General features: G+C 38.7%; 1 protein-coding gene across 2 annotated transcripts in view; it reads right to left on the bottom strand.

Annotated features, from left to right (window-relative positions):
- The window catches only part of amer3 (APC membrane recruitment protein 3), a 93,403-nt gene extending 76,679 nt beyond the window's left edge, over positions 1–16,724 (bottom strand). The window contains exons 1-2 of one of the 2 annotated variants that reach the window (XM_055646148.1): positions 16,204–16,724; positions 10,194–13,351 (exon numbers count right to left, since the gene is read on the bottom strand). In XM_055646148.1, the coding sequence (XP_055502123.1) occupies positions 10,194–13,331 (3,138 nt within the window). In that variant the 5' untranslated portion in view covers positions 13,332–13,351; positions 16,204–16,724. Of the gene's footprint in view, positions 1–10,193; positions 13,830–16,203 lie in introns of those variants that run through there. The other variant, XM_055646147.1, reaches the window with a different exon arrangement.
- Between the last annotated feature and the right edge of the window lie 259 nt (positions 16,725–16,983).

The following is a 16,983-nucleotide window of genomic DNA, read 5'->3' as shown; positions in this document are numbered from 1 at the left end:
TCCAGTAAATAAGACCCCTTGATCAGACAATCCATGGTTCATCTTAGAACTGGGTTATCAATACTACCTTGTCCTCCTCGACCAGAATAATTACTATGACAACCAAAAACTCAAAATTATCTTGTTTCGTTGAAGTTGCTTAATTGTCGATTTGTCATCGCATCTACTGTCACCCCAGGAATTACGTCTTTTTTGAAATAGTATCAGGTTTTTTTTTCATCAATGATCAGTGGTCTGGTTCGTGAGATAACTCACACGCTTAGCATTTTACATTGCTTATGCATGGAGACCAAATCTCATTGTTCAGGTTGCAAATACATGTCATGTGGACTGTAGCAAGCTACAGAAGATGTGAAGATAAACCAATATAGAACTGCTATTTCTCATACAGCACACACAAGTTCTACAGTAGGAGTATTACTTGTGTAATTTTCCTTCCAAATCTGTATGAAAAGTGAACCCATGTTAGGGCAGAATAGGCAGCATCACTGAAGAACATGGATAGGTGACATTTCAGGTATCATCTCTATTATCGGAGTGGGTCTTTGTACAAGGACGTAGCAAACTGCTTACTACCATTCAAAATGGCGTGTTGAGCACTGGGGTGGTTAATGATAAATGTAACATGTAATGTCTGCTCAGCCTACATTTAACGAAGGGATGTAATGAAAAAGCACAATAATTTGATTGCTAACGACAGGAGAGCGGCAATTTATGTGACTTTCAAGAAAGATATTTTATTTCTAAATATCTTTTATTGTGCCTGTAGTGTAGATTTTCTCTAATTGTTTTATAGCAGCAGGTGAGAAAGAAATGGGATAGACACGTAGTAACCATTGATCCATAGGGCAGGTGTTATAGACCTGCATGGGAAGGTAGACGCTCCCGCCCCCACGAATCTCGGGCAGATGGGGCTCGTCAGCCTGGGAAGGCAGTCCATCTAGGTGAGGGAAAACTCTGATTTAAAACCTCCTCTGCCTTGTGGCCATATCCAGTCATGGAAAAGGCTCCTGGTGTAAACCTCAAGAAAATCCGGAGTCGGAGCCCTTAAGGCAGTTCGTCGCGGTCTGGAACCTTGCTCTGGCAGCTCCTGCGACGGCGCTGGTGCCAAACTGTAATGGCCCCGCTGTTCCTTTGGATAGATCAGCGGCGTGGAGAGGGGGTCGTGCTGCATGGGCAACAGCCTGTCCTCTATATGACATTGCCCAGGCTTGCATCCGATCAGGATGCATCGCCCATGGTCAGTCATGACTGAGAGGGGCCTACTACTACTACTACTACTACTATAGGAGACTACATTGGAGAAGTGACAAAAAGCTGAGCCAAAAAGGGAACCTTGAAATTGCTAAAGATAGATAGGAGATATATGGTAAACTGTAGGGACAAGGTTCACCCCAGAGCCAAGCTATCCAATATTTTGTGTTCATTTTGTTGCATGCAAATACTTTTTTTGGATTGTAATGTCAGAGAAGGAGTTCAGTTTTACAATTTGTTTGATAAATACCAGGAAGACAGACATTAGTTATGCAGCAAGATTCCATAACACTATTTGGCTACGGAAAGCTGTATGCTTGTGTACTCAGTTAGCATTCTGTTGGCAATAGTTACATTTGAGGAAGGAACACTAAAAAGAAGCTGAATGCCGAGTTTTAAAATGTAGATTGATTGAAGAGCAGAAGAGAGCTTTAGTTTGGAAGTTGTCAAGTATGGATAGGTAATTTAAAGCTGTCATGTGGAGATAGTTCATTGAGCATGTCTTTGCACAGAAGGTTGTTGAAGATCAAATATCATTCCGTTGTGGACAGCCAGTCAGTTGGGAATAAGCCTGATTGATGTGATGTGCAATCAGGTCATTAGTGCCTGTCATAACCTTTCTGCCAATTAGTTATTGAAGTGACTATTTAAAATATATGCTGATGCACAACACTCCACATGGTTATACTGTGTAAACATTGACAATGCAGATGTTCAATTTTCTGTTTAACAAAGCGGTTCTCTTTAATAAATGCAAACAGAAATGTTGATAACGAGTCTGAAGATAGTGAAATACCAGAGAGATGTGGATAATAAAAAAAAGAAAACCAGCTGCAGGAATATTTAAAAAGAGCCGGTCGCAATGAGGGGACCAGGGAGCTAATGCAATAGAAGCTGTAAACTGAGCAAAGAGAAAAGAAACAGCAGTGGTAGAGAAATACTGCTGGGGAGAAATACAGGGAAGTGCAAGTGAAGAAAAAAAATTATAGTGTGGAACCAGTGATGAGAAAAATAAGGAAAACAGAAAAGGGTTTTAATAATTTAAGCATCGATTAGGTAGAAATTTTGGAAAAAGAAATTGAAATTAATTTCAAGGACTTTTAAACATCATTTATCTCTTGTAGAAAGGAAATGGTTTATATTGTCATTTTTTAATTGATTTAATAATCAGCATGGTAAACACTCGGCTGAACAAGAAGACATCAGTATTTTCTCTGCGGCCCGTCACCCTGCATGCTAAATCCCGTGTAAAAGTTGATACTATATTTAGCACAGCTTCGTACCTTTGGCAGGCATCCCCTGAGCCAGTTCAAGGAACTGCTAACACAATTTGAATGCAAATTGATTTGTCTGACGGCACAGTTACCTCATTTCTCATTTCTTGTGATAACTACACAAGAAAAAAAAGGCACCAATCCATCATCTGAAGAGCACGGTTAAACCATCAATTAAGCAAAGGACTACTTGAAACCATTGACTGACAATGTCCTCAAATTCATAATAAATGATTCAGGCTTATCAATATTCACTTGCATTAAGATATCTCTGCTCAAGCTAATTTGATATGGTTTAAATCATAAACGGGGTTCTGCTGGAAGACTGAGTATGTTACAGAGTGAAATTAAAACACAGAACATCAGAGGTTATTATCTCTGTATTCTAACCTGACCTGCATACAATCACCATAGATTTGACCCAGAGTAGACACATACTAATAGAGTGACGTGAGAGAAAGGGGTCCCAATTCATAGAATGACTATCAACAGTCATGGCTGGTTGCATTAAAATTTAAATGATAGCTAAATCTAACAGACATGTTGAAACATCTAAATGCTTTGCATTGCAGTATAACAATAAATCTCTTGACAAATCTGAGATCTAGCAACAAAAACAGTCCAAGAAACAGAAGCACTAATTTGATGATCACTTAACTAAACAAGGAAGAACATCTGCAGTGTGTTTTGTGCCAAACCAAAAGCACAAATCCCTTTTGACTGCAAAGAATACAAAATACTTTAAACTTAAAGGGCAACTAAGTTCATGTTATTGGGAGCATGAATAATAACCTTGGTCATTTTACAAGTAATGTGAAAGAGAAATGTCCAAAATTAAGATTCCAGAATGCTATGTCTATATATTCCAGTGATGGAGCATCTAATCTGAGGAGACTTAACTTTTTACTCAATCAAGAAACCTTTAAGTGGTGAAGAAATGTTAATCTTGCCTTCTGCAATTTACATGACTAGAATTATCATCGTGGGAAATAAAAAATACATAACAATAACATTTGATGAAATCTGGGGCAGAAGCAATTGTGTTTCACAAATCCCTTCTGATCAACATCCCTTCTGATCAACATGAGCACTGAAAGAATGAATGCATAGAGTCATAGAGTGAGACAGTATGGAAACAGGCCTTTTAGCCCAACTTGCTCACACCAGCCAACATGTCCCAGGTACACTAGTACCTCCTGCCTGCATTTGGTCCATATCTCTCCAAACCCGTCCTATCCATGTACCTGTCTAACTGTTTCTTAAATGTTGGGATAGTCCCTGCCTCAACTACCTCCTCTGGCAGCCTGTGTGAAAAGGTTACCCCTCAGATTCCTATTAAATCTTTTCCCCTTCACCTTGAACCTATGTGCATATTTTTTGCCCCAAATGTATTAAGTCCAAGAAGAAGAAATTCCTGAGGAAGTACTACTGAGGAAATTCCTGAGGAAGCCTGACCTTTAACAAAGCGAAATGATACAAGAAAAAACTGTATGTGCTACAGAAGGAAAATAAAATCTTTTGCGATTAGTAGGAACTGTGTGATGGAGAGTGCATTCCAAAATGGCACTTCCATTGTAAATTTCTTCAAGGCTCAGTCATTGCAAGCTTGCCTCTTTCTCCAGTTGTGCAATAAAATAGGAATGGCACGGTGCTCTGCTACTCAACACTGAATTTTGATGCCTCTCTGGAGATTAAAAACAATTCTTTGAATTTATTGATGAGATTCAGTATGCGTGTACACAGTTGACTGTAAGAATTTGTAAAGTTTCTGTGTGACATTGAACCTATGTATCTGCTGCCTTACTTTATTGACATCTTTATGAATGTAAACAACTTGACTGTCAATCTGCAGGACAAAACTATATCCATTCACGTGTTCTCTCTAAGTCTCACTAAGAGGAACTTTGTGTTATTCCCACAGCTCCCCACCTTGCTGATTGAGAACAATAGGATTTAGCCACCCTCACGAGTAATGATGTCACACCTCCAAAGACCTGAGGTTTGGGTCATTCTTTGCAATTGCCAAAATGGCTTGAATGGAAAACCAACTTCTCTGTCAGTCTGATGTAATGAATCTGTCATCAATTGAAGTCAAGCAACTCAAAATGTCCTATGATAGGCACTTCAATCTTTATGTTTCATCCAACTGCAGTTGACTTATGGGCTGGTGCAAAGACAGATTAGCATGCTATAGTATATTAAAACATGCAACCGACATGCACCACAACCTAATTGTGTGAAACAGGATTTTGTGTTCCAGCTTAAATCAAGATGTACTATTATTCTACACTAGACATTGCTGTCGCGGCAGATTTGTATATCATTCAAGATTATTACTCCCTCTAGCCGCTAAGTGGACTACATTGTTAAGGGGAATGTCGTTATACGCATGCGAGCTCTCCGTCAGAAATCTTCAGAGCTTCTTCACAGATAAATCTTCATAACACACTTTTGATTGATAGATTTTTTATTGCTGATGAAAAACAATAAGGTACATCCAAACCTCTTCCGACTCATACAATATAATCTTGATCAATCTCCAGCATATCGCTTTAAAGGTTAGAAAACTCCTCGTGTCTCCGTTACGCTTCACATGGTCAAAGGGTAAACCTTCCCCATGCTGGTCCAAAACTAAAACTAAAAACTAAGCTTCTGCGCAAGAAACTTAGCTCCCAACTCCCTAAAATACGTCATAAATCCCACCCACAATATAACGGGCAGTCTAAAATTTAAAGACACATGGCATAATCAATGACACACAAAACAAGCCAAATGGCCACTACAATTGCTTTGGGGCTGTGGTGTCTACCACAATCTCACACATTCATGAGTTATCTCAGGGCACTGAAGTCTTATTAGTACAGTTATGACAAGTATTCCTGGTACTATGAATGAATACTCATTGCCACTTGAGCAAAACACAAAGTGCTGGAATAACTCAGTGGGTCAGAAAACATCTCTGGAGAGAATGGATTGATGGCATTTCGGGCTAGGAAGGGTCCTGACTGAAACATTGCTTATCCATTCCTATTTTCTCTGTAGATGCTGCCTGATCTGCTGAGATAGTTTAGTACTTTGCGTTTTGCTCAAGATTCCAGCACCTACAGTTCTTGTGACTCAATGCCACTTTCATCCTGCAAAGAAAGAGTATTCCTGAGTATGATACAGCATGTCCCTTTCCATTGCGTTATTTTATATTTTGGTTTGTACTGTTTTATTTGCAAGGTAAATTCAGAAATGTGATTGTATATTGCAAACACAAAATATAAAATAAAGATTGCAGATGCTGGAATCTGGAGCAAAAAAATTGAACTGCCTGAGGAACTCAGTAGTATAAAAGCTCTGAAAAAAAACAAAAGTCCAGTTTTAGCATATTTTTATAATAATTATAGTATACTTTAAATTTTCTAATTTAAGGTCATTTCATGGCATTTCACCTGAAAATACAAGTGATGATCAATAATAATCAATAAATTATATCCAATAATGATTGGCTCTTGCTACTTTCCTAACAAACAGGCAAATTCGGGCACAAATATAAACAAAATATCTGATTTTATGGTGAAAAACCTCCAATGAAAACTAGTTTCAGTAGATTACAAAAAATAATAAACAAAAACCAACAGTACTGTTTTAGTAGATTACAAAAAAAAAAAAAAAAAATGATGTAAAGAAGCACCATCCAGTTATATAATTTATAGAATAATAATAGAGATTTGACATTTCTGCCACGTTTGGCTTTTCTACTTTTAATACTTTTGTATCAGACAAACATAAGTGCAAAAGTATTTTTAAATATTGCTGCTGGGTTTTTGCAAGTAATCAGGAAACACTGCATAGCACATGCATCTCATGACCAATTGAGCTTCAGACTCCCGAAAGAGATAGAAATAAATACTCTCTTTCCTCGTGCCGTACCACCTACTGTACAAAGTTCTGCACTCAATTATAGGCTCTGCACTCAGCTGTTTTTATCACTTCGCCATTGCCATCTGGACTTTCAGCTGACTACGATGCATGTTCTGGAATTCTCATCTTATACCTCTCTATCTCATTATATTTTTCTCTTTATCTGTGAGATGCACCTTAAAACCAACCATTTTGACTCACTCTTTAATCTACCTTTACATATGTTTTCGTATTCCAGTAACAAGCTCCATCAAATATTTGTTTGCAGCTACTTCTTTTTTAAGTGCCTGAGAATATTTCATTACATTAGAGGCACTTATTAAGTGCAAGTTGTTGTTACTATTTGTTCAGACATTGGTTTTCGGCAGATTCCATGAGGACTCTGAGATCAATTGAGATTCTGGATTAGCTGAAAATAAGGTGCTGGAATGACCAGCCAGACTTAAAGGGGCCAAATTACCTGTTCCAGATGGGATGCATCCTTGGTTGTTGGGAAAAGTACAGGAGGAAGTATCTGTTGGCTGTCCTTACATATAGTTCGCAACTCCAGTAACCTGGATTCAATTCTGCCCAGTCAGTGTGGAATGTGCACATTCTCCCTATCATCACTAGGGTTTCTTCCCGATGCTCTGGACTCCACCACATCCGTGTAGATGTGCAGATTTGTAGGTTAAGTGGCCAATATAAATTGCCCTGAGTGTGTGGGTGAGTGGTGGAATCATGATGGGGAGAATAAAATGAGATCAGTGAGGCATTAGCACAGATAGGTGTTTGATGGTTGTGCAGATTTTGTGGGCAGAAGAATTTGTTTCTTTGCTGTATCATTTTATGACTGTGATATCCAACTGACACTGTTGTACCATTAATAATAATATGCACACATTTCTAAAAATATACATTTCTGTTTGATGAGAGGTGTCACAATATTTATGAAATAAGAAATTAACTGTAATGGGATTTTGACTGAAATTGTTAACATCTATTGTTGTATAAATTTCCAATCTAATGCAGCAATAAAATACATCTTTGTCTTTGCATCCAAGTCACTTCACCACATCACCCCATCAATTTCCAATCCTTTTCTGGCTGCCAGCCCTTGCCAAATCTCCACCTTTTCTGAAGCGAATGTCTCCTTGTTGTGATACACTTATTTAGGCTCACTGCCTTCTGACAACGAGGTCCATATTCAATCTCCCCCCTCCCCCCTAAATCTCCCCCCTGTGAGTGTCATTCTGTTCAACTCTCAGGTTATTTTCTCCAAGGGTTTTAAAATAAGTTTGCCACTGTACCCTCAACCCCCATATCCCCATCATCTTTGACCCTATTTCAAACTGTTGTTGTGCTGTCTGAATGACTGAGAAGATATAGTATAGAGCTCACTCTTTGGATTATCAGTGTCATATACGTGTGTGGCACAGTGATAATCATAAATTTTGGCAGATAATGGATGACAGCTGGTGCACTGAAGCACAACGTACCCCGAGCACTATAGTGTAATTTCCCTTTATTTGCTCCTTTCCCAAAGGCAATATTGTGAAATGAATTCAATGCTGCAGCGTAATTGTGATGTGAAAGCCCTCCAGCTTGTCAATATAAAACAGATCGAAGTAAAAACGAACACCCCAACTTTTCTCTCAATAATCAGTTATGGAAAAATAGCAGAATTGTCAATGACAACCAGCCGTGTAATCCAAGTGATTCATTAGCTCTAAGTGTAAAAAAGGAAATGAGTAAAAATAAACAGCTTACTGCAACAAATGATTATATGATTTTCTCAGTAGAGATTAAAAGCATGCAAAGTACCCTCATATCCTTTATTTAAGTATCTCTTGAGTAACCCCCTGCCTATTGCTTAGACAGTACAGCAGTTTGCTTCCCAGGGGATAAAGCATTTTAACATTTCAGTAAAGTGGCTAACTAAACATGCAGTTCTCAACATTTGTCTGAAACATGTCAATTGAAAAAAATGTCTATTGGGACACAAATCATCTAAAAATGCTGGTGATCTAGAATCATTAAACAATGAAACAATAATTGATAACTGAACCAGGTTCAAATTCAGTAATTAGATATTATTGGCATAAAACAATATATTTCTAACCACACTAGAATTGTTTTAAATCATGTATAGCTGCCTTGACTTTTGGCCCTTTCATATTTATACAGTAATTATGTTTCATTTTTGTCAAACATACCCTGATCTCATGGTCTAGCATATGTCTTCCCTCATTAGACAGCACACCATGTCAGTAACCTTGCCGCAGCAGTCACCTGCCCTTGGAGTCTTTGTAACCTGAAGCATGTCACCAGATGCAATGTTCTGCTGGGGAGGTGGCTCCTAGCTGATTGGCAAGGTCAGCAGAGCACAGAGCCTCCCCGATCAACACCGTCTCCACTAATTGTTTTGAAAGATGGTTAAGGTCCATCCTCAGACTCACCTGTTGTGACAGCTGTCACAGAGATTGATACTTTTGAATATCTTTTTAGTTTTAGTTTTAGAGGTAACAGACTCCTCGCCCCATTGAGTCCATGCCAAACAATGGTCACCCATGCACTAGTTCCATCTTACACACTAGGGATAATTTACAGATGCCAATTAACCTATAAACGTACTCGTCTTTGGAATGTGGGAGGAAACTGAAGCACCCGGAAAAATCCCTTGAGGATTCAGGGAGAACGTACAAACTCCGTACAGGCAGCACCCGTAATCGGGATTGAACCTGGGTTTCTGGCGCTGTAAGGCAGTAGCTCTACTGCTGCATCACTGTGCCGTCTGTTAAAAATAGTTTTAATATTTTTAAGATTGTTGAGAGCAATTCAAACAAGTATGACTGCTATTTGCTCTGAAACATCTAAAGCCAAATACACTTAAATCAATTAAAGGAAATGACACTGTATCTTTATTGGTAGCTGCTTCTACTGGAGTTCACCAGACTTGGTTGGGATAGCTGCAGAAGGCTCAGTGAAAAAAACTTCCCAGCTTAGGTGCTGTAAAATATGTGTAAGCTGCAGTTTCCTCTTGGATTCCATACATAGGGGTCCAGTTGTCTCAGAATTTGTGAGTCTTCATAATATAACCTTTTTATTTAAACTTCCCCCTGAAGTTTAATTTTGATAATTATTTCCTCCAACAACAAAAAAAAAACATACATAGCAGAAGATTGCAGATTCAACCTTCTCTGCACTTGTTATCCCTGGGTAATACTAAAGATTGGCCAGTAAAAACGAGAACATTTAAAGCAAACAATAACTCTGAATACCCGAGTGTTATCCTGCACATTCTTCCACTTCAATGCAAGTTGCCCATCAAGAAAACACAAAAAGCAATATGTGTGTGCAGTATATAGAGCCTTGCACCTGGAGAATCCTGCTGTGGGACATGCATACTTAAACCGCCAATTCATTCCAGGAATTTGAAATCAGCTGATCAAATGGTGGTGGTGATTATTTAATTAAATAAATATATTTTAATTATGTTATTTTCATACTGCTTATCTCAAGTCACTGACCTGAGATTACATCACTGACACCTTAATTGTCAACCTCTTATCACACTCCATGTTCTTTTTAAATTAATTTGAATCAAACGGCAAGACAAATTGCACATCATATTTGTACAAGCTACTTTTACATTCATTCTGCCTCTCATTAATATTCTGCTCACTGCCTTGCATTTGCTCTTATTGCTGTTTGCTTGAATTAAGTATAGGCAATAACTTTCCCAATAGCATTTCAAGTGAATACAACATGACTTACTCATTGTTTGATCTTCTCAGATTTCTCTCTTTCTTTGTGATTGCCATCTTCTTGAGTGCTGATGTGGCCACATATACCCTGCGATGCAAGTGCCTCGTCTCTAGAGGTTGGCTGAAGAGAAGACGAGCTGGGAGATGAGGTGAAACAAAGACCGCCATGATGAGAGAAAGATTTCTTACAACGTTTGGGGTTTTCTACTTGGAGAGAACCTCTTTGGAGACTGGAGCAAACAGATTTTGAAAGAGGCAAGCAGGAAGGTCGAGAAGATGTAAAAGCACTTTCACTGACATTTGAGCTGCACCCTTTCCTCTTAGGACATGTGGCTTTCGTGTTTCCATCACAAATAATTTCATACTGTAATTCATCAGCTGCATCCTGAGAGAGAGACCATGCATCGTCAGAGTTTAAAACAATACTATTGCTGCACTGCATTGATTTTCTTAACACAGCTTTCTCTTTGGCTTCTCTAATCAAGGATGTAGGCTGATGCGTATCTGAACTTGCCGGTATCTTAATTTTTTGAATTGATTCCAGTCCATTAAACCCAGGGCTTAAAGCAGAAACATTTTCCTTTGTCTTCCTGGTACTGTCCTGTGCACAATTATTTGTGGCTTCATTTGTTTTCTGAGTTCTTCCGTTGTGATTCAAATTGTTTTCAGATCGTCCAATATTTTTTCTTTCTTTGTGTTGTTGATCGGCTTGCAAACCAAGTTCAAATAGGCAGTCCTCAATGGTAGCTTCCTTACCGAACTGCCTAGTCTCACCAGTATTGATTTTCAAGGATGCAACATTTCTAATACAGTCCTCCAGCAGCTGAGACACATAATGGTCTGTATCCTGTTGCCTTGGTTTGCTGGAATTGTACTGATCATCCTTATTTGGTCCTGAATGGCAATCTTTATTATCATAAGTGCTCAATACATCAGATATGCTGCGTTTTCCAACAACTGAAAAGCAAGAAGAACACAGCATCACTTCAGGAAGATTGGACTCTACTGATTTTCGACACTTTGGGCAAAGAATAGTTTTACTGATTTTCACAATGATCATGGGCTCCAATGTTGTTGTGTTTTCTAGTGCTGTTTCCAATGTCTCGTTCAACTCTCCTTGAGGGGGAGATTTCAATAGCACATTTCTCGTTAATACAGGGATAACTTTGTTTGCAGAGCGATGGTTATTCTCTGAGGGCTCAGAATCATTGCCCCTGGACATTAAGTTAATGGATGATTGAACATCGTTCGTTGATATAACAAATGAGGATGTTGCATTTTGATCATTAAGTTTCATTTTATTTTCGAATTTTCCATTCTGTATAACTGATGTGGCTTTGGCAAAATTGCTAACCCCACTCTCCTTTGGAACTCCATCAATGTGGGAAACAGAATGGGCAGCAGACCTATTTGTTAAATTGATTATGTCTGTTCTTGTTTGGTCATGATTCTCAGTGTTATTTTGAATGTTCAAACCAAACTCATTTACTTCTGTCTTTTGCCTAAGCCAGTTTACTAGTCCCATTGCCAAAGAAAGTTCAGTGTCGCACAGCTTTAATAAGCATTCTTTACCTTTCCAACTGCCTTGGAAGAACTCGTGACAGTTTATATCCACAGTAGGAGATGGAGCCATGTTTTCTTCAGCTCCTACACAAAAACTATACATAGACAATGGAGTTTGGGGTTGAGCCACAATGTTTTGCAATGAGGAGCCTTCTTCATCTAAGATAGGACTCATCCTGGGCTCCTCTGGATCACAGAAAAGTTCATAGAGGGCATCACCACTGTAGCTGTCTCTGGGAAACTGTCTATTTACACATGGACTCTGTGAACGTTTGCTTTCATCCTCTTCGTGCCCTGGAGAAAATGAATCATAGTATCCTTCGTCACTGGTTGATGTTGATTCCTGATGGTCGCTCTGTGGTGTTCCGAGTTCCACGTAGGCAACTACATTTTTTTCAGCTTCCTCAACGTCTTCTTTCTCTGTGACGTTTTGAAATTCTAAAGGTGCAAGAGCTAACTGTTCAACCTCAGCATTGAGTCCCAAGGAGTGTTTGGGTTCTTCATTGATGGTGGGTTCCTGAACTGTTTCACGTACTTCGTCAGAGTTGCTTATATTTTTCCAAAATACATTCAGCTCCAAGCCATCCGTTTGTCCCGGTGATGCAAGTTGTTCTCCTCCGCCTTGAAAAGATTCACCTGAAGGAGCCTGTTTGTCTTCACATTTTTCAGTTGCATTTTTTAAATTGTGACCTGCCTCCAGCTGGTCAGTCGTTTCCTCATCAGCAAAGATTTCCCCACAACCTGTGAGGGAATCAAAGCTCTTCAGAGAAGCAACATCCTCACAGAGTGTGCTACTACATTCAAAAGATGAGTCTGAGGGAGGGTCACTGTCAGTAAAATATTGTGCTAAAGAATCACCAGCATGAGTTAAAATCTTTGAACTTCTGGATATACTTTTGTTGGGTCTTAATGTCACTTTACTGCTGAAAATTTTGGAATCTGCTTTGTTGTCCTTTGTTCTCAAAGGTACTTTTTCCTGCCTGTTTCTTCTTATTGTAAATAGGCCTCGGAATCCTCTTTTGGGTTTTCTCAGTGAAAGTCGTCTATTTGCTATGCATTTTGTGATTGATGGAAGTGATTGTGAGGAAGGACTTGGAAGGTCAATTACTGAATGTTTCGATTGGGCTTTTGCCTTGCTTTCACACAATCTATTCATAACAAAAGGCCCAGTGGGCACAGCAATTTCTGAGAAATTTACAGCATTAATAATCCTATCTTTATGTTTTTCATCTGATGTTATCATCTTACTTTCATGGGGTTTATCCACTTGAGTATGATCACCATCTTGCACCATGGATAGAAAACAGTCATGGGTCTTGCTTTTTCGTACAGACCTCTGCACATTCCAAAGTCCATGCCGATCATCCCCCTTGTCTCCTTGTGCAGAGGCACTTGTAATGCTCCGAGCTTGCCCTGCTCTCAAAAACAATTTCTTCACTTTTTCATCAATGCAGCTTCCTCCACCAGTAAATGAATATTTATTGAGTGACCGTCTCTCAAAGTCAATATCAATGAAGGTCTCTGCATTTTTAACAGCTTGTTGCAGGCTGTACTTCCGAAAGTTTTTTGTTCTTTTTGCATCCATTGTAATACGTTATATGTTCTCTGTAAGGGAGAGGAAAGCATTATTTATACATTTTCATCCCCATTTACATACTGACATAATCATCACTCTTGCATTAGGAAATATACATTTAGGCATCCTATCATATTCAGACATTGCAATCAGCAAATTGAGAGGGAGGTGAGAAAATAAATATATTTCTATCTTCAGCACTAAAATTAAAGGACCTATTTGCTCCTATACTTGATTCCTCTTGTTATAAAGGCCAACACGCCATTTGCTTTCTTCTCTGCCTGCTGTACCTGCATGTTCATTAAGAAATCTATTTCATAATATAAATTTAACTCATGTCCCAGACATATGCAGACTAATACAGTATAGCACATATGTCAAGGGCATTTTTGTAATGTGTACGTAAAGTTATTGTTAATTGAGAATAAAATAAATTTAGGACTTGAACTTTGAACTTTAATAAACCACCAAAATACTGAGATAAAAAAAATATTAGCATTGATTGAATAGAAATATTTTTTTCTGTACAATGATCATTGCTGTTATACATCAACCATATAGAATGCCTAGATTTCAAGCAAGTGGTTGATATGTAACATTATCTGGATCTATGATTTAAAGACCCTTGGAATTTAGAGTAATCAGAATAATGTCTTCAGTGTGATCAAGAGCCATGAATAAATAATAAGGCATTGGTTTCACTAGTTCACAAAATAATAATGAGAGGATATAATTTTTAAATAATTGCAAAAGAAATTGAAAGGGAGATGAGAAATTAATAAATCTTCATGCAAAGGATGATTAAAATATTGAAGCACAGGGATAATGAAGACCCAGACATCATCACTCAAGGCGATCAAGAGGATAAGAGCAGAATGTTCAATGTGATGGTTATAGGGGTTTTTATTAGGAGAGAAGTGTACAGAAAAGCATAACTATGAACAATAATTGGCAAATAATTGCCTGTTTGCTAGCAATGGAACTGGCAAAACCAAATATTAATTAACGTAGAAAGAAACAGATCAAAATTGGGTAGTATAGTGACTAATTTACTGGACGCATTAGAACCTTGAACCATTGACCTCAGTTGGAATCCCTTCATGGTGGTTGGGGAATTTAAATCCATCTAATGGTTTAAACTAAAGCTAGCTATTTTCAGTTATGCTCATCATACAGCAATCATTTGTAGTAAACAAATATCCAGTTCACTTCAATTCTTCAAGAGAGGAAATCTACCATCCTTATTTGGTCCTGCCTACATGTCATTCTAGGCATTCACCATCCTCTTAACTACCTTAACTACCCCCTGAAATACCAGCAAGCTACTCAATTCAGAGACAGTTAGGGATAACCATTGTCATGGATGATGGGCATATTCTAGAAATGGAAAAATATAGCAAAAGGGACTGGTTGGGAAAGCAGGGCTTTGTTTTAATGAACTACTGCTTCCATAAAGGAAGGATGTCCACTGGAACTGGAATGACATCTTTTTCCTGGTGGTAATGTTGACTAAGATGGTGGAAAAAGTATTTCAACTGTTAAGATTGGATTAAATTAGGCTCAATTGAAATTAAAGAACAAAAAAAAAGCAGTTTGTCTTTTGTCTTAGTTTGTCTTTTTTCACTGTTTATCATTTTCTAATTCTTTACATTCTTCCTCTTTATTACCAAGTAATAAAGATAGATGCTGCCTCACCCGCTGAGTTACTCCAGCATTTTGTGTCTACCTTCGATTTAAACCAGCATCTGCAGTCCTTTCTTATACAGAATAATTATACAGAATAATTTCTTATACAGAATAATATTAAAAATAAATATTGCCGAACGGAAAGGAATGCTCTGCATTAAAGAAACATATTTTCACGTTTAACCCTTGATCGACACTTGGTTTTCTCGCTCGGTCGTGAGGTCAAAATGAGCACGCAATCGGATTGCATTGCAACCAGGTTTAAGGCTGGATATCAGACGGGAATTACATTACATGAATGTATCGGGGCACGTTGTCTGTAAAGCGAAGGGGTTGCATTCTAATGTATTGGACAGCAAATTGTCACTTTCAAATGTTTTCAAACAATGGCTATTTTATACAATAAATACAGGACCATAAATTACACATGCCCAGTACACCATAATATAGTGGTTCACGCCATAACATTGATGTTATAAATTGTAATGAGCGCGGCATCCATTACAATTTGTTTATGGATTGGCATGGATTAATTTGTTTTAAATATTCTGTTACGCAATTTGCTTTACAAAATCAGCCTTTTGGGAATAAACATCGGAACAAGCGGTACATTTTGAACTAACATATTTTGAATGATCCCTCAAAATGCCGATAATTCATCAAATAAACCTCTGTATCAAATAAGACTGAGATGGGTGAGAAGCACGTTCGATGCTTTTTCGATCTGACAGGTACGTTTTAAAGTGAACATGAATATGAGGCCATTTCCGCAATTAAATTGTCCTTTCGTGAGCGCTGTATATTGCTGGTGACAGGAACATATGCACACGAAAATGGATTCTACGCTTTTGCAAATCAAACTGTAGCCCGAGGCAGCTATGATGGCCATTTTCAGCACCAAGGCCAGTGCTAGCTCCGAGCAGCTGCTCACCAACGCCGTGTCTCAGACCACGGACGAAGCAGCAACAATCGAGTACCAGCAACCCCGGGGAAGCGAGCAATCCGCCCAAATCTTTAACCGTTTTGTATCGTGTCCAAACGAACTATTCAGGAGCATTCTCTCGTTAATTCTGGGGAACACTATTCAGCTGCATACCAGTTCGTCAATGCCCTGCCCCAGGTAGTGACATTTGTCCTGCCCGTGTTTCTTAACTGAGACCTTTCGGCAGGAGGTGATTTTTCGGGTAATACATACCTGAATAATCCCATCCGCCTTTCAGCAATCCTGTCCCATGCCATTTACCGTTTTATGATGCGGGACGATTCGATTTGGGATACAGTTCGCCCGTTCTCTCAAAATCTTGCACAAAGGTCCCGGTGATGGTAATCATTTTAAGATCTATTTGCTTCAGACACGCTGCGCTGCTCTTGGCATTCGCCCTGATCTGTCGGAAGCCATCATACCTGTAACACGGCGGGTTGGTCGGCTGCGTCGAAGTCTAGGGAACCTCAGAGAAGGACTGGGCACTTTAACGTGTGAGTCTGCTTATGCCATTCATTGCAATCATTGCCGGTCTATATGCAAACTCGGTGCAGCCGCCTCCGCACAGGCACAAACGTATCTGGCACTTGGAGGAAAATCTTCGCCAGGGAAAATAAAAAAAAATACCCGCGATGAATCAATACATTCAACGTGAGTGAGTGGATCAGTGGTGAAATTAAAAACGGAATAAACCCCGAAACCGTAATAACAACCTACCCGAGCGTTGCCATGTGTACAAGTAACCCGCCTTTGCCAGAAACTACAACTGGCTCGCCCACATTTTGAGGAAATCAAATAAATGTTGAAAAATCTGCTACATGCACAGTTCGGGCAACACATTACATTATCGATCTTAGAATCTTTGTTTGTTTCCAAAATGGGAATACTTTACAATAAATACACATCCCAATTCACCACATTTTGCGCTGTCACGATTCTTATATTAATATTTATGATATTTAAATAATGGAGGTGTCTACAGTCTCGAACGAA

This window comes from Leucoraja erinacea, chromosome 14, assembly GCF_028641065.1.
Source record: "Leucoraja erinacea ecotype New England chromosome 14, Leri_hhj_1, whole genome shotgun sequence".
Taxonomy (NCBI): Eukaryota; Metazoa; Chordata; class Chondrichthyes; order Rajiformes; family Rajidae; genus Leucoraja; species Leucoraja erinaceus.
This window is presented reverse-complemented; position numbering and strand designations above follow the sequence as displayed.